Raw genomic sequence first — 22,232 nt, forward strand, 5'->3', positions numbered from 1 at the left:
CTACCATACCTACTCTATGCAGTGCTAGGAACTGAACCCAGGACCTCATGCATTATGAAAACATTCTATCACTGCAACTCTCAAGCAATAGTTTATCAATTAAGCTATATACCAAGCCCCCTAATCTGAAAATGCAAAATAAAGTAAATTCAGTAGCACTTAATACAGACACAGTGTCCAACCACTGTCTCTGTTTATATGCAGAACATGTCCATGAGTTCCAAATCAAGTCCCAGATCATTAGCAGTTCCTCTCCATGATGCAGCCCACCCTCCAACCCCAGCAACAAGCTTCTATAGACTTATCTGTTCTGGATATTCTCACAACAGGCGACTTGTTGGGAAGGTGCTGAGTATCCATTTCAGGCTCTTGTGTATACCAAGGAAGCATTCTACCACTGGGATACAGTCCCCAATACCCCTCCTTTTAGCTTTAGCTGTTAAGGCTCATCCACACTATGGCATGTATCAGCATTTCATTCTTTGTTTTACTTATATATTTTTATTATTTTAGAAGTATATTCTATAAGATAAACATTTTTCTGGGTGTGTTGGCACACACCTTTAATCCCAGCACTCAAGAGGCAGAGGCAGGCGGATCTCTGTGAGTTCGAGGCCAGCCTGGTCTACAGAGTGAGTTAGAACAGTCAGGAGTATATAAAGAAACTCAGTCACCAAAAAAAAAAAAAAAAGGGGGGGGGCATGTGTTGGCCTATACCCCCGCCCAAAATAACAACAATAACACATTTTAAGGTAGGAATGTGACAGTTTTGTACCTGTCTTTTTTTTTTTTTTTTTTTTTTTTTTTGATTAATTTTTTTTCTGATAATGTAGATAGTCTAGATGGAGAACACAAATATTTCTCTGGGTAAAATGAGGGCAGCTGAGGCCCCCTGGTGGTCAAATGCTCTGCTGTTTTGGCACAGAATTGAATAATTCCTTAGAGATGTCTGTCTGAGCCTTTGTGTAAACCACCACTTATCAGGGAATGTGTCAGAGAATGTAGTGCAAGAATCTGTCTACTTATGTTGTCATCATAACAATTTAGATTCCCTTCATGGAAAGCTAATTCCATTAAGATGACAAGTTGGAAAACAGGAGTCACAATTTAAAGAGAGCGAAGCCCCAGGAGCATTTAATGACTCCTGAATTTCCAAACAAAATACAAATCCCTGATTTGCCCAAGATAAATGCCAGCTCAAAAGTAGCAAAAAAAGAACTTTTCAGTTAAGACACCATTTTTCTCCTCAATGGAGGAGCAACATCATGCCATATTGTACCCACCTCAAAAGTTTTATAATGAAGTCAATCACATAGCTTTAGAAAAGTTTTGTCACTGGCTTCATTCTTTAGCAGTGGCCTTCTCTGTGAAACACTGTAATCTACCATAGAGAAAGCCAGCTCTGTCCTGCTCACATACAGCAGATGATTCACAGAATTTAGTTTTCAAGGATTTTGGTTCAGAGGCTTCATTCAGAACAACTCCACTCACACAGAGGCCCACTGCTAACAGTGCTCACTTATACCATCCCTTACTGACCTGGCCAAATTAGTTTCATTAAAATTAAAAGCATCCTGCCATTCTAAGCTTCAGGATGACCCTACGAGAAGAAGGCGGCTTCCAGGTGTGAGAGCATCTGAGGGTACAGGAAAGAAGAGGCACTAAGCTCCCTGCCACAGAAGTACTGCACAGAGGACACAGACCTACACAGTTCTACCAGACTGACAGCATGTGCTCTCTCTCACAACCACAGTCTTCATTAACTCTTTAGTGGGCATATCCAGTGTGTCAGATTCAGGAGCCAGATAAGCTCTGCAGCTTAGGATCTAACAGAGAAATTACTACAGTCCATCCAAGGAGGCACCTCCCTCCCTAAGAACAAAACACTGCATGCCCAAGGACAGGCACAGAGCTAGGCTCTGCACATCCACCATCTCTACAACTGACCCACGGTGTAGACATTGTTGGCCTCATAGTACAAATGAGAGTCAAAGATGTTATTAATTTGTTCCAAGTCCCACAGCAAGAAGGGAGCATACCTGGTGCCCAAAGCCAAGTGTGTCTGATTCCAAGGCAGCTTAACTTTCCTGTGCTTCTTCCTACTGTGAGGGTTTTCTTTTCTTTCTTTTGAGAGAGGCTCTCATCATATACTCTAGCTGGCCTTGACTCAGATCTGCCTGCCTCTACTTCACCTCCCGAGTGCCCGCACCTTTTCCTGGCAGGAAATTGGAAGGGTTTTTTGTTTGTTTAAGAAGGTAGTATGATGGTGACATGACATTATAAGGCGCTAACTTGGGATGCAATCCACCAAAAGGGATTATGAACAGAGTCAAAAACAAGAGGTCTGCCAGGCATGGCAGTGCACACTTAATTCTATCACTCTGGAGGCAGAAGCAGGCAGATCTCTAAGTTAGATGCCAGCATGGTCTACAGAGTAAGTTCCAAGACAGCCAGAACTGTAAAGAGACCCTGTTTCAAAAAACAGCAACAAAACAAAAGCAAACAAACCAAGTGGCCTAAAATAAAAGACTGCCAAGAGCCAAGCACTAGGCAATTATGCACAAAAGCATCCGTGTAAGAGGCATTTTCAGCCCTTATGTCACTACTGTAAATATGAGCAGGAACTAAAAGTAACAATGAGAATGTCAACTGACTATGAACGCTTCCCTTAACAAAGCTTCAAGTTTATTTAGAAACAATCTGGTTGTTGCTCCCCAACTCACAAAATACTGGGAACTAACCTGCTTTTTTTGTTTGGGGTGTGCATGCATGTGCATAGCCTGGCATATACGTGCAGGTTGGAGGACAACTTGTAGGAGATGGTTCTCTCTTTGCACCATGTGGTTTCCCTGAACCAAACTCAGGTTCTTAGCTTAAGGGCAAGCAGATTTACCTGTTGAGCCATTCCTAGAGCCTGGCTTGGTTTGATTTCTATGGTAGCAGGACTGACTGATGCATGGTAAGTGCTTTACTGCTGCTTTTCACTTCTGGCCCCTAATCCCACCATTCTGAAAGGAGGAACTGGTACGGTACCATCAACCTGCTGTTAAACCATTAACAGGTGTCTTAGTGAGGTTTCTACTGCTGTGATGAAACACCATGGCCAAAAGCAAACTGGAGAGGAAAGAGTTTATTTGGCTTACACTTCCATATCACTGTTCATCATCCAAGGAAGCCAAGGCAGGAACTCAAACAGAGCAGGAACCTGGAGGTAGGCGCGGATACAGAAGCCAGAGAGGATCGGCACACACTGGCTTGCTCTCTATGGTTTGCTCAGCCTGCTTTCTTATGGAACCCAGGGCCACTAGCCCAGGGATGGCACCACCCACAATGGGCTGGGCTCTCCCTGACCAATCACTAATTAAGAAAATACACTACAAACTTTCTTACAATCCGATTTTATGGAGGCATTTTCTCAACTGAGGTTCCCTCTTCTCAGATGACAAAAGCTTATGTCAAGTTGACACAAAACTAGCCAGTACTCCACATTAGAGGTTACAATTAAATGGAAGGCATTAAAAAAAAAAAAAAAAAAAAAAAAAAAACCCACGAACTATTGTTCTAAATGATAAGTTTTAGTTTTAAAGAAGAATAATTTCAAAAGTATGTTTTTACTTTTAAGTTTAGCAAACATTCTGAAGTCAGTTACCTTTATAATAACCACAAAAAATTGCTCAGGGTCCTAATTATAAGCTGGGCACAGTGGTGTATGTGGGTAATCTCATCACCAGGAAAAAGAAGACAGGTCCATCCTTAGTGCTTGCTGGTCACTTGCCTATTGGCAAGCTGCATGCCAATAGAAACCCAGTCTCAGCTACATGGTGGCAGCACGCGCCTTTAATCCCAGCACTCAGGAGGCAGAGGCAGGTAGATCTGAGTTTGAGGCCAGCCTGGTCTACAGAGTGAGTACCAGGACAGCCAAGACCACAAAGAGAAACCCTGTCTCAAAAAAACAAAAAAACAGAACAACAACAACAACAAAATCAATACAAAAATAAATAAAAATAAAAAACAAAGCCAGAGAAGTATGTCTTAGAAACCAAGGTGGACTGCACCTGATGAGCAACACCTGTGATTAATCTCTACCCTCCATACCCACGCACACACGAGTACTTGAAACACACATAAACACACTCTCACTTGTGGGGTAAAATCATTCCTACAAAGGCCGGTTCTTCACCTGTGCTTTTTGCAGAGGACCACCGTCTGATTTCTAGACTATGCTATCTCCTGAGGATCTATGTGCCCAATAGGCACTGTTTCTCACAACTCCAAGGGACCCAGTAAGCTGCTGTTCTTCACAGAACCCTAATGCCACCTTCAACAGCCCCAGCCAAGCCTCACCAGAGACTGCATGTAGCTTACTGACTTCATGTCCTTTGGTAATCTTCCCTTGCTCCAGCCTCCAACCTGTTTCTGTATGATGGTAGGCTAACACTGCCTCAACTCTTGCCTTCTGCCTGAACATAACATTTGTATGAATTCTACAAGGCCAAGGACCAGACCCTTCTGTTTTAATTCAAGTGCCAGTCACTGGGGGTAGGGAGGAGGCGTAATTGGTAAATGTCTGCCGTGCAGGCATGAGGACCTGAGTTCAGAATTCCCTGGAGCTTATTAGCCAGCCTGTCTCAAAAAACAAAGCAGAAGCTGGGCAGTGGTGGCATAAGCCTTTAACCCCAGCACTCCGGAGGCAGAGGCAGGCTGATCTCTGTGAGTTCAAGTCAGACTGATCTGTATAAGGAGTTTCAGAACAGCCAGGTCTCCCTGTGTTTCAAGTAAAAAAGGAAAGGTGGAAAGTGACCGAGGAAGACACCTGGTGTTACCCCGGCCTCTAGGTACAAACACACACACAACAGTGTCTGCCACATCTAGTAGAGCAGCTGGCATCTAGCAGATGTCCAGAAAAGTGTGCTGCAGCAATGAATGAGCCCCCTCAGGTTAGCACCGACACACAAACTGACAGCTTACGCCAGCACAGTCTCCTCCTTGCTGAGGCGAGCAGTGAGGGCACCAAGGGCTTCATGGGATGCCAAGGGAAGGCCAAAGCCACTGAGTGCTGCAACTGCATGGTAGATCTGGGCAACAGAGGAGTCTTCACTGACTGCTGCCAGAAGAAGATCTTTGGTCTCATTTGAAACAGATATCTAGGAAAGGAATGACAGAGTTAGAACAGGTTCTGGCACTTAAATGGCATACTGATGATAGCAAGACAAAGCCACGCCCACCCAGTGCCCCCAGAATCAAATGTTCATAAAGTTAACACTACCTCTGTTCTGATTGGTTTTTTTGTCAGCATAACACAAGCTAGAGTTACTTGGATAGACAGAACCTCAACTGAGAAAATGCCTCAATAAAATTGGCCTGTAGACAAGTCTGTAGAGCATTTTCTTGATTAAAAATTGATGTGGGAGAGCCCACACTATTGTAGGTGGTGTCACCTCTGGGCAGGTGATCCTGGGGTTTATAAGAGAGCAGGCTGAGCAAGCCAGTAAGTGACCATCCTCCACTGCCTCTTCTTCAGTCCCCGCCTCAAGTTCCTGCCCCAGTTTCCTTTAATGATGAAGTGTGATGTCGAAGTCTAGGCAAAACAAACCTTCCCCCCACCAATCTGCTTTTGGTCACAGAGTTTTTATCATAGCAATAGAAATCCTAACTAAGACACCTCCCAAAAGATAGCAACAAGTTGCTTGTCTATTTAAAGTAATCCCTGTGTTCAACAGAAAGATCTAGAATCTGAGGTGAGGATGCACTGGATACTTTTAAATGTTAAAGGAGAACGGAAAGAAAATCTCAAGGTCTCCCTTGAGATAAAAACTAAGAAAAACTAATCTAAAAGCCATCACAGTGAACCCTTAAAGGAAATATGTATTTTCTTATAGAAATAAAAATTAAAACGATGCACTCCAACCTATACCAATAATTCATTTAAAAAATTTCAATAACCTGAGATTATGCACCCTCTAAAAATACACCTTACTGCTTATAAACAAACAAACAAATAAAAGGCAGTATAGGAAGCTGGGCTCACCTCACAGCCTGAGAGGACCTGGCTGGACTGGGCAGCATAGAAGAGAGAGTCCACGTTGCTGGGGTCAAGGTTTGACTTGATGAAGGAACATGCTTTCTAAACAAGGGAGAAAGTCAAAGATCAGTAATAACATAATGCAGTAACTAGGAAAGGTGAAAGTGCTCAGGGAACAGATAAAACCCGAAACCATCTACAGAGGCCTGAGGTATGAATTATTCTAGATATACCTGTTTTTTAAATAGTTATTTTCCATAGGACACTATTACCCCAAACTGCTGGCTTCACATAAGGAACAGCAAGCCTGAGATGGGTAGAAACCATTTAACAAGTGCCTTGCTCTGGTCATGACCTGTGCTGAGTGTTACAGTACTCTTCCTTTTGATGAGCACAGACACCATTATCTCCGTTAGCTGAAAAAGAAACAGGGACTTGAGTAGGTAAGTGGCCTGTGGAAGAGGGCAGAGTTAGAGTGTCCTCTGATGCCAAGTGTCCTGGGTTGTCCAGGGTCATGTGTCTAAACACCAAGTCAGACAACCATTCCAAAGTGACTTTAAGGCCTCCTCTTCTTACCTGACTTCCTGGCTCAGGAACGAGCATCACCATGCATCCGACCACTCAGACCAGACACTGGGGAACTGCTGTTGAATATTCCCTTCCTCTAAGGCTACTTTCTTTCCAATTTTCAACTAATACTGACCCCTGGCTTGTCTCTGCCCTAGGGCAGGTCCTTGTCACCCCTCACCTGACTGTTACTGTCCTTTTTTTTACTACCTCAAGGTACATGATCTATTCTGTACACGCCAAGACTAAACTCTATGAGATACAAAGCACCCATGTTGCATTACTATTAAATGCTTCCATGGTTCCCATCCCCCATCTGTGGCAGCTTTATCAGCAGGGCCCACCTCAGGCCCCGGAACTTTTTTTGTTTATTGGGGGGGGGGCGGTTTGAGACAGGGTTTCTCTGTATTGCTTTGGAGGTTGTCCTGGAACTGTCTCTGCAGACCAGGCTGGCCCCTAACTCACAGAGATCTACCTGCTTCTGCCTCCCGTGTGCTGGGATTAAAGGTGTGCACCACTGACGCCCAGCAAGCCCCAGAATCTTATTCTCTTCTCTTGCCCTTGGCTTTTCCCCCTAGGCACCTTTTCCTCGCCTCCTATTTGCCAAATGAGATCCTTCCTACACCTCTGCTCAGATGCATGTGTCTCATACAGCCTTTGTTGATACACATCCCACGATAGGCAACAGCCCCCACTTTGCCCTGTGCTTCCTAAAGCACCTGCCACAGGTACTTAGTGCTGTTTGCCTAAGAACATTGTGCCCAACACAGTAAGTGAGCACAAAACAAAAATCTAGCCACTTCTGATGAATTGCAAGGGAGGAAAGTTATACTGCTAAACAATTATTTTAAATGAGATAGTATAAAATACAGCTATTTCCTGGGTATGGTGGCATACGCCATTAACCTCGACACTTGGAAAGCAGAAATAGGCTGTGACCTTGAGGCTAGTTTGTTCTACACAGTGAAATCTAGGATAGCCAGGGCTATGTAGAGAGACTCTGTCTCAAAAAACAACCCCCCCCCCAGCTATTCAAAATTTTAGGGTCAATCCAGTAAAAAATGGGTGCTTCTGGTACTCAGAGATAGAATACTTGCCTAACATGCACAAGTTCTGGAATTTGGTTCCTAAAATCACAGAAGAGAAAAAGCAGGAACCTCTGGGGAATGGAATAGGGAGCAGGAGTCCCTGAGCCATGAAACCATCTGGTGCCTTTCCCTAACAGTTTATACTACATTATGTCATGTCTCACTGCAGGACTGGGTCGCTCCAACCAAAAAAACCCAAACCAAACCAAACCAAACCAAAAGTCTCTTTAGAAATGTTAGGAACAGGGGGCTAGAGACATAGCTAAGAGGTTAAGAGCACTGGCTGCTCCTCCAGAGGTCATGAGTTCAATTCCCAGTAACTACATGGAGGCTCACAACCATCTGTAATGAGATCTGATGCCCTCTTCTGGCCTGAGGGCATACATGCAGGCAGAACACTGTATACATGACAAATAAATAAATCTTTAAAAAAATATATCATTTCTTAAAAAAAAAATGTTAGGAACAAAACTTAAGTAAGAACCTCAAAACAAACGAGTTTCAACTTGAGTACAATTTGAAAGAACCAGAAGGAAGGCAGAGCGGAGGTGGTGGTGCACACTTTTAATCCCAGCACTCAGGAGGCAGAGGCAAATGATCTTTGTGAGTTGGAGGCCAGCCTGGTCTACACAGAGAAATCCTGGCTCAGAAAACCAAACCAAACAAACAAACAAACAAATGAACCAGGGGGAGAAGGAAAAAAACCAAATAATCCCCCTTGAATAAACTGGGATCTGAAGAAGGAAACTGATCACTTCATGAAGAGACCACTTTCCACACACAGCTAAGTGCTCTGCTGCCTTCTGGTGCTTTACCAACAAAAAGACAGCAAGGCACCCTCTTCCCCAGCACTTCAAATGCGTCAGTGTTCTGAGTGCCCTTCCCTCTGCACAGAATTCTGTGCTTTCTTCTACCTTCCTTCCTTCCAGCCCCCTAAACTCAATCAGATACCGGTAGTAGAATATTATTTTCAGGTATGACTTTTGGTTAGGTTGCATTTGTTTAACTCTGTAAAGCTATGGGTCTTTGCCAGTGTAAAACACCTGATGGTCTAATCAAGAGCTGAACGGCCAATAGTTGGCAGGAGCAAGCATAGGCAGACAGGCTGAGATACAGATAGAAGGAGAAATGAGGAAGGGAGGAGCAAGAGAATGAGCTGAGGAGAGAGACGGGCCAGCCAGCAGCCAGCCAAACATAGAGTAAAAAGGAAAGTAAGATACATAGAATAAGAAGGATAAAAGGCCAGACAGAGGGAAAAGGTAGCTGGGTTAATTTAAGTTACGAAAAGCTCTGGCTAGCAACAAGTCAAGCTAAGAACTAAACCTCCATGTGTGATTTACTTGGGAAGCTGGGTGGTGGGCCCCTCAAAAAGACACCAAATTGCCAAGAGAGTAAAAAAAAATCACACAACAGACACCTACACCATACATGGCTCTTTCTTGCCTACTGTCTTCTCCCTCACTTCCTCCAGCGTCAGGTCCCAGCCCCTCTTGTCTCCCAAGTCTACTGTTTTGGTACACGCTGACTACCATACTTTCTCATACTCCTGCTCCAGCTGGCCTAGACACCAAGCCCTAGGCAACATTTAAGCACTAGTAAGCACCGGGCTTTGCAGAGGTTGCTCCCTACATTATCACATTAGCACAATCCCTCACTCTCAGTTGACAACCCGTAATGCATTCCTAAATTTCATGTCTTAATTTAAGCAAACTCATTCATCCTCATCTCTCAACCTGCTGCTGGCTTCTCTTCCCACAGTCCCGCTAATCAATGTCCCCTAAACTCACAACAGCAGCAAGGAACATCTTTAGAGGAATGTGCTCAACCTAAAGTTCACATGGATCTCCAAGTCACGACACAGCTCAGAAGACACTATGAGTGCCTCACTTCTCTACAAGCCTCAAACACAGATCTGATGACTCGCAAAGGTTTCTGTCCTTGGCAGAAACCTTTCAGCCTGCATCCTAATCCTACTAAAATCTGACATTAGTCTAACAGTCAACTTCAATTGTTACACTTTACAATACAAACCTCTACTAGTTGCCACATCCCTCAAGCTGTTGAGGGCTCTCTCCTCAGGGACCCCCACATACTCTTGAGGAAACAGCAGCACTGAAGTATCAGGAAAGCACAGCACAGACAATGTCTGTGCCAGGCATTGTCTGAACTTGCCTGAATAGGAACAGAACAAAAACTCCTCCTATTAAGAATGGTAACTACAGCTACTGTGTGAAAGGGACCCTTGGTGGCATAATCTGATTTCACTTTATACTAACAACAATCTAATGAGGTGGGCTACATAATTCCCTTTTCACAGGAAAGTGGAACAGAATAAAAACTTTAGGCTAACTGACTGATGCCTGTGAACTTACTTTCAAGCTAAAATACACTGAAAATTTACAAGACAATGAGGAAAAGTCTGCATCCTTAATATAATCACACATAGGAGAAATCTGAATAAACTGTTTCCCAGACGCAAAGATTAGCAAATGTTTCCTATAAAAGGCCACTTAGCCATTATCTCAGGATTTGGGGTTAGACAACCTAGACCTACTCAGTATATTGTTAAGGTACAGAAGCCGCACTAGATGACATGTATATGAATGGGTGTGGTTGTATTTCAATAAACCGTGACAAAAGCAAGCTTCAACATAGTTGTGACCAGTCTGTCACCTTCTCTACACTCAGACTCACTGGTAGATACTCACAGTTACCTCTTCTAGGTCTTGTTTCCTCCTTTGTTACAGGGAATGTTTCTGACAATATAGACACAGGAAGCTATCAAAATTCTCAATAAATAACACTGATTACTGATTCCAGCTCGGGATAGAGTGTATCACACCAAAAGCCAAGAAGTGTGTGATCATGTTCTCAGTCTTGTTCTCCAGCTCCCCGCTCCACACATACCTTGACCCAGTAGCACAAATGGGACATTTTTAGCACAAATAATAATAAAAAGAATGAGCACTGACAAAAGTTAAAAGATATTGGCAGAGACTCCCAGTTCTGGCTAAGGCAGAACTGAAGGCACTGACTTGACTCTTCTACCAGTAACTACAAAAATAGGCAAAATATGACACTGAGACCCTGGAAAATAGATAGTATACACTGTCATTACCCCTGCCCCTTTTGGGACAGGGCCTCCTTATGTAGCCCCTGCTGACCTGGAATTCACTACATAGACCAGGCTGACCTTGAACTGAGAGATCTTCCCACCTCTGCTTCCTAGTTGCTGAGACTAAAGGTGTACACCACCTCACCCAACCATAATGACTGTTGAAAGAAAGCAAAAAGTAAGGCATCAGCATAAATGATGGGCATTTGTGTGGAAACAAATTCTCATAAACATTTTTCGTTATTTGTGATATGGTAAAATATCTCAAAGTGTTGGGAGGCCTTGCTGGTCAGAGGTTGTAGTCTATCACAGCCTGGCAGCTTTCTCCAAAGCTAGATGACACGGGGAACTGTCTCCCCTCCAGCAAGGCTTCTTGCTTTCTACCTGCCATTATCTGGATAATATCCCTGGGCCCAGAGGACTGGCCTTATCTGAAAGCTGTCTCTAAGCCTGGATGCCTGATTTGCATCTTTTTTTTTTTGTTTGTTTGTTTGCTTTTTTGTTTTTTGTTTTGTTTTTCACTATAGCTTTATAGCCTGTCCTGGAACTCACCCTGTAGACCAGGCTGGCCTTGAACTCACAGAGATCTGCCTGTCTCTGCCTCCTGAGTGCTGGAATCAAAGGTGTGCGCCACCAGTGCCTGAACCCTTGGCAGTTTTCTGCTAGAAGCATTTCCCCTGATGCACATATGGTAACTAAGACTTGCACTAGGAACTTTGCTATAGGACCCTGCTGCCACATACAAAGCCTTATAAAGAGTGTATAACTTAGTGCAAATTAGAGTTTGTCCAGACTTTCCAACCCTATATATTCTCTATACTCTAGAATAAAGCAGAGCTGATTCACCAAAGTCATTACCTGGAGGGTTGTCACCATCATACCCCCAACCATCTAAACCCTGATTATGCTCCCTCCACCCTTGTGGACCAATGCACCAACTAGCCCGAGGAAGAAGCAGAACCACACCCTGAAAAATCAAGGATGCGCACTGCAACTATATTGAAAAGTAGTGCTAGGGTCAATGAGATGTCCCAGTAACAAAGGTTCATGTCACCAAGCCTGACAAACTGAGCTTCACCTCTGTCATAAACAACCTGCAGGAGTGGCTTTTCTCCCTCTACCGTGTGAGTTCTGAGAGCTGCACACACTCAGGTCATCAGCTTTGGCAGCAGGCAACTTTACTCACTGAGCCATTTTGCCACACAAATAGGTGGTTTTCAAACTCTAAATTTATGGTAATTTCTTTCTCTCTTTTTCTTTCTTTTCTTTTTCTTTTTTTTTTTTTTTTTTTTTCCAAGACAGGACTTCTCTGTAGCTTTGGAGCCTGTCCTGGAACTAGCTCTGTAGACCAGGCTGGACTGGAACTCACAGAGATCCACCTGCCTCTGCCACCCCAAAGGTATGCGCCTCCACCAACCGGCTTAAATTTATGGTTAAAAAAACCAAGAAATATTCAGAGTATATGCCTTAGTCTAACTGTTCATGATTTTGTAATGAGTATACCTCTCCTTAGCTATTCCTCATTGTGGTATATTAGCTTAAGATGTTTACATTTGTTTATGCTGTGGAATATTTGTTTAATGATGCAAAGATGTGTTGCATTCTTTTTTGTTGCTTTTGTTAACTCTGTGAAGCTGTGTTACTTTGCTTGCTTAATATACCTGACTGGTCTAATAAAGAGCTGAACAGCCAATAACTAGGCAGGAGAGGGTAGGCGGAGCTGCCAGGCAGATAGAACAGGAGGAGAAATCTAGGCTCAAGAGAAGAAGAGAGAGGAGCAGAAAAAAGAGGAGAGGGGGATGCCAGGGGCCAGCTATACAACCAGCCACAGAGTAAAAAAGCAAAGAAAGGTATACAGAATAGAGAAAGGTAAAAGCCCAGAGGCAAAAGATAGATGGGATAATTTAATAAAAATTGGCTATAAATAAGCCAAGCTAGGGCTGGGCATTCATAAGTCTCCATGCATTTATTTGGCAGGCTCCAAAGAGTAAAAAAATAAAGCTAACAACAGTTCCTAAACCCAGAAAACATTCCAGTTGCAATGTATTCTGCACGCCCAAATAGAATACATCCAAATTACCCCACACAATGAAAGTTGCTGATCAATGTACATGAGTCCTCTACCCTGACTCCTTTATAGTTGTTAGTCATGCACCCAGCACTTGACAAGCACATGTTGTGGGGCTGGGGAGATGGCTCCCTGGTTAAGTGTACAAATCAAGTACATGCTTCAGTGAGCAGTTTCACAGCTAGTTCTGGTAGATTCAAGAGGCTCTGACTCACTTTCCTCCCTTCCCTTAGAAGCACCCAACTGGTGGACACACACATTAAGTAAACAAACAACCACAGACTGGAAGAAATATTTGTTACATTAAATGCAACACTCACATCAGCAAGAGTTTGTTTTAAAGTATCCAAGAGGAACATGGGAGGAGATTAAGGTTCTCCTAAACACTGAACAGAAGAAAGGCAGCTTTACCTTGACATCTGGCACCTGTGCCCCAAGGCTGTTGAGTCCCACGATGGAGTAGAAGGCAGATTCTAAATTCGTGAAAGGGCGGTCCAAAGAGGCTTTCAGTCTCTCCACATCATGCTTGGTGAGGTAGTGGGTAGGTGTCAAAGCCTGGGTGCTGGCTACGATTATCAGGGCCAACAGGAAGACAGTGCTGGAACCTTGGACAGAAATGGCTATTAAGTACATGCCATATTACTCCTAGACACAGTCCCAACAATGATGCACCAAGCTCTGGTAGCCCAACCACGTGGTAATGGGTAGTGAACACAGGTTGAGCCTCAAGAGATGGAGGAATGATGACCCCCCACCCATCTTCAACTACCAGGACAGTCTTTCATGCAAGCTCCAGGAATCTGAAGAACAAGGCCACAACACTTCCACTTAAAACTTCCCAGGACAGAACAAATCCTGAATCCTTGTATCTTGGTCCCTTGTCCTCCCTTGCCCACTCTAACAACTTTCACTTTCCAGCCTATTCCTCAAGGAGCCATGTTCCTTCCTACCTAACACTCTTTTTAGGTTTTCCTCAACTTCAGCTTTGCATAATGCATCTTTTCAGGGTTTAGCTTAGTATCTTTAAGAGGCTTTCCTTGAGTTAGGCCTCAGTACAATGAAGAACCTATACAGGAGCTATACCGGGCTATACAGGAGCCACAGTCAAGGTATTTATTGATTGCCTCAGCTTCTTCAAGCATAAAGCAGAGGATAAGTGTCATCCCTGGGCTTGTTCTCAGTTAAGGGGGAAAGATTTTTAGAATCTGTAATGAGCACTTTGTACAGTATCAGCTGCTGCTCCCATTGTTGTACTTGCTGCTGTAGCCGGTCAGTGAAGTCTATACTGTGCCTAAGCTGCATTTTCCACAACTAAGAGTATGAGGGATAGCATATGCCTTTGGTCCCAGCACTCAGGAGGCAGAGGCAGACAGTCTCTGAGTTTGAGGCTAGCCTCCTTTACAAATCGAGTTCCAGGACAGCCAGGGCTTCGTGGAGAATCCCTGTCTGAGGAGTGTGTGTGTGTGTGTGGGGGGGGGTGACACAAAAACAACCCCCCCAAACAAAAAAACAAAAAAGAATATGAGGGCTGACTTCTCTGCTAAACTGTAAGCTCTTTGACTCTAGGAGCTGGAGGCTAAAAACTATTTCTCATGTGTATCTCAGTATTTTCAAGTCTTACAGACTGCCAAGTAAATTGGAAAACAAAAAATTAAAAACAAAACAAACAAACAAACAAACAAAAAACAATTGCACCTGTGATTCCCCTAGGAGACAATGAAGAAACTGTAGAAATGGCATCTGTCTATCTTTCATTAAAAATAAAAACGAGGGAACGTTTTGAATAGGCTGTGTCATAAAAAATGAATCGGCTGTCACCCAACTTAAAAGCACTAAAAGGCAATTAGGAGACTACCATCAATGGCCCTAAATCCTTTGCCTATAGCTCAAGTTTAATTTGAATTAGAATCCGCTAAAGGCATTACCTTCCAAAGAAGAAAGCTGAGGGCTACAGTAGCTTACATGTGGCCAGTCTTGGTTGGACTCAAACCCAGTCAACACTACAGAGCTCACATTCCACTTAAAAAATTAAATTACATTGGGGCTGGGGATGTTTACATACGGAGAGCAGAGGAAAACTCGGGAGTCAGTTCTCTCCTTCTACCACGAAGTTCTACCTGAAGCTCGAACTCAGGTCATCTTATCAACCCCTTCTCAATCAGGCTCAATGACAAGAACCTTAACCCCTGAAGTCATCTTGATGGCCCCCTACTTTTTTTTTTTTCTCTTTTGACAATGCTGAAAAAATGCATAACTCAGAATCACTCTTCGATGAACAGTAGTTTCATTTAAGTCTTTGTGTGTTAAGCCAGTATGTGTAGAGGTAACGGCTTAGTGTAGAATTCATTTGATGCATAATACCTCTAAATCCCCAACCCCATACCAAAATAAAGAGCTCTATAATGTTCAGTACTCATCAATCTATAGAGAATGCTCCTGTGTGCATTGCTTTTCTCTCAGTGCTGGAAACTGAACCCACCTCCCTAGGCCCTAAAATTAAAAAAAAAAAAATTAAGGTTCATAAGTTACTGGTCCCTGTCCTAATACACATAACTGGGACTCAAATTTGAGACAGTTTCAATACAAATTCTGACTTTAACCACTTTGCCAACAAATCAAACAGTGAATCGGCAAGCTTTGTTCGCTGTGTTCCCCAAGTTACTTCCTTTCTCTGGGATTCCAACTACGCATCGGTCAGGGGCAATAGAAGATACACACCCAAATATCGATTTTTAAAAAAGATGACACTATGCTTCCACACTACCGTGTCCATTCAAAATCTACCCCGCATCAAATTTTGCCCTGTACTGTTAAAAGCAAGCACAGAATACCATTTAACACAGATCTTATGAAGCAGATCCCAAATGAGAAACTGGGGTGTAGATGGGTTAAGTCCCTGGCACCTGGTCTCGCCCAGTATGTGGCCGCTTACAAGTCTGCACCTCTAGTAACGCTTCATAGCCTCGGCTTTAGGCTAGGTGATTCTCCTGTCCCTATCAGGGAAAAATCCTAGAGCCCAGAGAAAGTCCAGTGACAGGGTCAAAGGCTTTCACGATGCCAAGGGTGGCTCTCAGACAGGATGTAGGCCTCCAGTACCACCCGAATGAATGAAGGCCAGGCCCGGGGTCCGCGCCGCCCCGGTTCGCGCTGGGCCTCGCGGGGACCCGTAGCCACGCGTTGCACGCCCTCCTCCCCGCAACAATCTTTCGGGTCGCCCGACTTCACCAGAGCTCGCAGCCCTCCGTCACACCCACGACCCCGAAAGCGCCCGAGCCCATGCCCCTGCCCCGTCGGGGAGGGGAACCGCGCCTGGCCGGCGCCCGTGTGGTCCGCACTACCCTCCCGCGGGCGACGCCCCGCTCCCCAAGGCGTGTCGGCCGCGGGACCCCTCTGTTGAGCCATGCGCAACGCCTCACCCGGCGGCGCCATTCCTCCGAGCAGGTCCCACCGGAGTCCGAGCAGGCAGACTTCCGCTCTGGGAAGTGGGTCCAAGAGCGCGCCGGAGGGGACGCCAGGGACCCGCAGCACACGTCGCCTGCCAGGATGGGCTCCCGGCAAAGGTCAGTGTCGGAGGTCCCGCCGGGCAGGGCCGACCTCTGCAGCCGCGGTGGAGGGGGTCCAGTCGTGGCGTGCGAACCGCTTTCGGGGTTCCTGCTTGCGAACCCGCAGTCTCCCCCGCGCCGCGGCCCACTTGGAACCGACCGCCTCTCAACCGTCCTGCGCTGGCCGCCACCCAGACGCGATTGGACGGGGACTTGGGATGGGCCTGAGACGGGGCCGCCTCTGATTGGCCAGTGCCAGCGACTGGCCGGACCCGCTGTCAATCACGGGTCTCTCCCGCAGCCCGGCCAATTTTAAAGCCGTGAGAAGGGAGGAGACGAGTGTAGTGACATGATTTGAACCCCTTTTGGAAGTTATGGTTGAAGGAAAAATTAGATTGTTGAGTCAGATTTTACCCAGTTTTCAAATCAGTGAGTTATACAGTAACTCAGGAGCGTTTTTATAAATATTTTATTCTTTGAGAATTTCATACACAGTATTTTGATCATATTCATTCCCTTACCCCAACTCCATACACACTCAACTTCATGCTCTATTTCTCTCTAAAAAAAAAAAAAAAAAAAAAAAAAAAAAAAATTAAACAGGCCGGGCAACGGTGGCACACTCGTTTAGTTCCAGCACTTGGGAGGCAGAGACAGATGCATCCCTGTGAGTTTAAGGCCAGCCTGGTCTACAGAGCAAGTTCCAGGACAGCTCCAAAGCTACACAGAGAAACCCTCTCGAAAAACAAAAACAAATAAAATAAAAACAAACTAAGCATGGAGCCCTACCCAAGCGTCACTCCATTGAAAAAAAACCTGATTTTCCATCTCCCACAAGCTATCAATTATGAATAGCTTTTTGGCTAGAGGTTGAGGGGGGCGTCTTTTGTGCCCACTTCCCTTTCTCGATGCTGGGTTTTTGTATAGCTTATGCCTCTACAGGTCTTGTGCATGCCCTCACAAACTCAGTGGATTCATATTGCATCTCCCCTGTGTCTGGAAAATGCTCTTTCCTAGAAGCCATTCACCACCTCTGGCTCTTAACAATCTTTCTATTCCTCTTCCACATAGATCCCTGAGCTTTTGGTGAGGAGTGTGATATAGACATCCCATTTAGGGCTGAGATTTCCAAAGTTCTCTGCATGCTGATCAGTTGTGGGTTAATTGCCATCTACTTGAAGAAGCTTCTCCTGTGAGAACTGATCTGCATATTTAACAGACTCAAAATGGAAGGCCAAAACTAGTAGGTAGCTCCAATTACTGAACATTTTCGAGACAGCTGGAAAGAATACTAAGCATTCTAAATACATTATTCTGTTTACTCTTTATCATTATTCTATGAAGTGTGTAGAGATACTATTAGCACTTTTAAAAAAAATGGAAATAATTTCAGCCTGGGAAATTCTGAATACAGTCTGCTTTTAGCTATTGTGAACATGTAGAGTGTCACCGTGTGGGACTGTTTCTTTAGTATTGCCCCAAATATTATTCAGCTATGTAGGAGAGAGTTAATTCTGTACCTAGTAAGTACCATGCCTCCATATAGTAGCTATTAACCTTATGCAGTTATTTCACTTTGAACTTAGTTAAATTAAGGAAAATTTCAGCTTCAGCTCCTCTGTTGTAATACTATGTTTCAAATGCTCACTAGCTCACTACCAGGGTAGTTAGCAGATATTGAACTGGGCAGTTTGACAGATATTTTCATTATGGCAGAAAGTGATATTGGGTAGTGCTTATGCTGACTTAAGGGCCGAGGTTACTAGATATGGCAGTGGAGGAATTAAGCCAGGATTGGGTTGGAGGGGCCACAGCAATACTGTGGCTGAGACAATCTTATTGAGAGCAATCAGACTTTTTATACCTTTATCAGAGATAGAATATCATAGCAATTGCCAGGGTCAATACTATGGTAGTTGCCAGGATACAATGACATTTTCAAGCTATAACAGGGTACACAAACAAGATTGATGTCTCATACCAGTTGTCCTGTCAAGCTTCCATATTTCCTTGACATCTAAGGGAACATACAGAGAAACACAAAGTTTCCTGAATGCCTCACTGCCTGAAGGAGTCCCCCAACTTCTCAGGAACTGAAGGCACATGGTGCCCTAGGAGCCACAGACTCTAACCTGAAAAACCTATGACACATGCCTCTCAAGACAGCTAGGCCAGGCCAATTCCATGGTCCCCTGTAAGTGCCCAACTAGAATATGCTTAAAGAACTCTACCCATTCAGTAATAAGACAAGCCAGTGATGTGCTAAAGAAAGAGCCAGCTGTTAAGTTTTCAAGAATTTTGCAAATTGGCTAAACATACCTATTTAGAATATTAAATTACTAGAGCTACAAAGTGAAAGAAAACATACTAAAAATAAAACTTCATTCCTGATTTTATCACATTTACCATTGTCTGAATATTTGTGATTGCCTATACATATGTAGTTTCCCACCAGTAGAATGTGATAAGATATCGTATATACTACTGCACAGCTTGTATCCAAGGGAAACATTTGTAGCTTGATTTTGGCAATGATTTTGACCATGCCTTTGTTGTTGCAGTTATGTCTTACTTATTGATGTAAATGAAAGGAGCCATCAGTGGTCACTAAAGGGTTACACTTAGGTCTGGGCTCAGTGGTAAGCACTTGACTAATATGCATAGTATCCTGGTTAGGACCTTAGCACTGAAGAAAAAGAAAACATACAAACAAGAAAAAAATCAGACTACATTTGGAGGAGAATCTGTTGTTAAAACATATACCAACAGCTCACACCTTTAATCTCAGCACCTGGGAGTCAGAGGTAGGAGGATCCCTGTGAGTTTGAGACCAACCTACTCTATGTAGTAAGTTCCAGAAAAGCCAGGGCTCCATAGTGAGGCCCTGTCTCAGAAAACAAACAACAAACAAAAAAAGATATACCATCAACCAACTACAAAGAGCCTGGTTAAAAAAAAACACAAACAATAAAATTTTAATAGATTCCTCATCAAAGAAAATGTACAAATGGTAAATAAACAATGAGAACATGATCAACATTATTACAGATTAAAATGTGGACAGGTACTGCTAAATGTCCACTAACACAGTCAACAAAGTCCAACAGCATCAAACATTGACAAAGATATGAAGCCACTAAAGTGCTCACACACTGCTAAGAGAAATGTCATGTGCAGGCATTGTGGGAAGTTTCTTTACAAGACTAGCATGTTCATAAAAAGTCAGCTATACAACCCAAACATTCCACTCTAGAGTGTTTGATTATTTCTAAAAAATTATTATTAGGGACTGGAAAGATGTCTCAGCAGTTAAGAGCACTTGCTGCTCTTGTAGAGAAACTGGGTTTGATTCCTAACAGCCATATGATGGCTTACAACTGTCAGTTAAGTCCAGTTCCAAGAGAGCAGAAGTTTCCATCTAGCCTCCCACAGGCACTAGGCATACACAGGATATACATGCAGACAAAACTTTCATACACATTAAAAAAAAAAGTCTTTAGAGGTTGGTGAGATGACTCAGCAGTTAAGAATTGTGGCTGCTCTTCCAGAAGACTCTGGTTCCATTCACAACATCTACATGGCAGCTCACAACCAACTGAACTCTAGTTCCAAGTGATCAGTGTCTTCTTCTGGCCTCTGTTGGCACTACCCAGGCTTATAGTCCACAGATATATATGCAAGCAAAATATTTACACATACAAAAAATTTTTTTCCAGACAGGGTTTCTCTGTATAGCTCTGGCTATCCTGGAACTCCCTCTGTAGACCAGGCTGACTTTGAACTGACAGAAATCTGCCTGCCTCTGCTTACTGAGTGCTTGCAAAAAATTTAAATCTTTAAAAAGTTATGTAAGTAAAAAAAAAATTAAAGAAATACATGTACATATAATAAATTCCATTTATTGGTTTTAAGATTTTCTCAGAATTGAGCTATGTGATATATGTGATACTCTTTATGACACATGAGGGGAAAAAATTGACACAATGTCTGATGGTTGATCTTCATTGGAGCCATGGAGCCGGCTGTGGTGGCACTTACCTTTAATCCCCAGGTTGGTCTACAAAGCTACACAGAGAAACCCTGTCTAAAAAAAAAAAAAAAAAAAAAAAAAAAGAATCACCATGGATCTGGGCAATGGCAGTGGCTCATGTCTTTAACCCCAGTACTCAGGAGGCAGAGGAAGGCGGATCTCTGGATTCAGTTCCAGCCTGGTCTACAGAGTGAGTTTCAGGATAGCCAGGACTACGCAGTGAAACCCTGTCTTGAAAACCAATACAAAAAAGAAGACTCACCATGGAAACACTCGTCTAGGTGTGTCTATGAGGGTGTTTCCAGAAAGCTTTATTTGAATGAGGTGGCACAAGCATTCATCAACCTCTGCTTCCTGATTGTGGTCACGTGCCCTCCCTTTGCCACGCCTTCCTGCTGTGCTGGACTGTTTCCTGAAACTGTGAGCCAAAAGCAAACCCTTCCTTTATGCAGTTCCGTTGTCAGGTTTCTTGTCACCTCAGCAGGAAAAATAACTGCTATACTGTGCAACTGCACCAGCCATACTTTCAAAGAAAGAAACGCTGGCGTCTTCTCTCTATTGACACAGGTGCCATCTTTTCCTTCTCTCTTAAGAGATGCCAGCCCTTCAGATTGAAGCGTCCCCTTGCCTCTCTTCAGGGTTTTAAAATGATTTCTTTTACTGTTTATTATAAAATAAAACTTGGGGACAGATATTAAAGATAAAAACCTGGGGTAATCTTAAATGCCCTTGAAATACACCTCCACCATTTGCTACCCACCTCAAAAAGACCACACAACCTTCTGGTCCACTCATCTTCCAGGGGCCTTTCTTTCTCCATGATCCAGGAGCAGAAGTGTCTCATTGTCAAGAAAAAAAAAAAAGGCTTGTGTTATTAAAACATTTTAAAATGTCATATTCTTTGAAGTGTTTGAAGATCACCTATATATCTAAACAATGACAAACATCCATAATCCACTGAATGACCAAAAACCATCCACCCCACCTTTTAGGAATGTGGGTGTCTAGACTGTTTCCTGTTGACATGAGGCACTGACATCTTTGGAGGATTCTGAGAAACTGATAATGGTCAAGTCCCAGGGAATCTAGCTGTTCTCCAGTCTAGGTGTGTGTGGTGATATCTTGCTTATACAAATAAAGCCTGTCTGAAGGTCAGAGAACAGAGCTTGTCACTAGTTAACTATAGAGGTCTGTACAGACAGACAAGAAGTGAGATAGCTGGGTAGAAAGAGGATATAAGCAGGGAGAAACAGAACTTACGTTGTAGACCAGGCTGACAGAGATCTACCTGCCTCTGCCTCCCAAGGGCTGGGATTAAAAGTATGCAGCAACACTGATTCCTTTGTTTGTTTGTTTGTTGCTTTTAGTTTTTGAGACAGAGTTTCTCTGTGTGTATTCCTGGCTGTAGAGAGCCCATTGAATTGCTTTATTAATGGCTCTCAGGTCTGTGAGCATTCTCCATTTTTCTGATTTCTTTTTAATAACAAATACAGGAGAATTCCAAGGGCTGGTAGGTTCTTCAATATATCCAGCAATTAGCTGCTCCTGAACCACTTGTTCTAGAGCCTCTAGCTTCTCTGAAGTCATAGGGCATTGCCCCACCCAGACAGGATTGCCAGCTAACCACTTTAAGGGTAGGCTTTTTGGTCCCTCTACGACACTTGTTTTATTCTGTTTTTGTACAGCCTGGATGTTTGGTGTCTGTTTCACATAGTGCTTTATAACTTTTTTTTCCCATAAGCATGTGTTGGTTTATGGTTCATTTTTTGATACTGGAGGAATGTTAATGTTCCAGTTCTG

At 43.6% G+C, this 22,232-nt stretch overlaps 2 protein-coding genes across 3 annotated transcripts in view; one reads left to right on the forward strand and one right to left on the reverse strand.

Moving 5' to 3' along the window:
• Rpn2 (ribophorin II) overlaps positions 1–16,420 on the reverse strand; it is a 46,171-nt gene extending 29,751 nt beyond the window's left edge. For both annotated transcript variants that reach the window (XM_051187749.1, XM_051187742.1), the window contains exons 1-4: positions 16,277–16,420; positions 13,272–13,465; positions 6,029–6,124; positions 4,969–5,144 (exon numbers count right to left, since the gene is read on the reverse strand). In XM_051187749.1, the coding sequence (XP_051043706.1) occupies positions 4,969–5,144; positions 6,029–6,124; positions 13,272–13,465; positions 16,277–16,289 (479 nt within the window). In that variant the 5' untranslated portion in view covers positions 16,290–16,420. The remainder of the gene's footprint in view (positions 1–4,968; positions 5,145–6,028; positions 6,125–13,271; positions 13,466–16,276) is intronic.
• Positions 16,066–22,232, forward strand: part of Mroh8 (maestro heat like repeat family member 8) — an 81,264-nt gene continuing 75,097 nt past the window's right edge. Inside the window, exon 1 of the mRNA XM_051187972.1 lies at positions 16,066–16,420. Within this exon, the coding sequence (XP_051043929.1) occupies positions 16,137–16,420 (284 nt within the window). The 5' untranslated portion in view covers positions 16,066–16,136. The remainder of the gene's footprint in view (positions 16,421–22,232) is intronic.

This window comes from Phodopus roborovskii, unplaced genomic scaffold, assembly GCF_943737965.1.
Source record: "Phodopus roborovskii unplaced genomic scaffold, PHOROB, whole genome shotgun sequence".
NCBI classification, from domain to species: domain Eukaryota; kingdom Metazoa; phylum Chordata; class Mammalia; order Rodentia; family Cricetidae; genus Phodopus; species Phodopus roborovskii.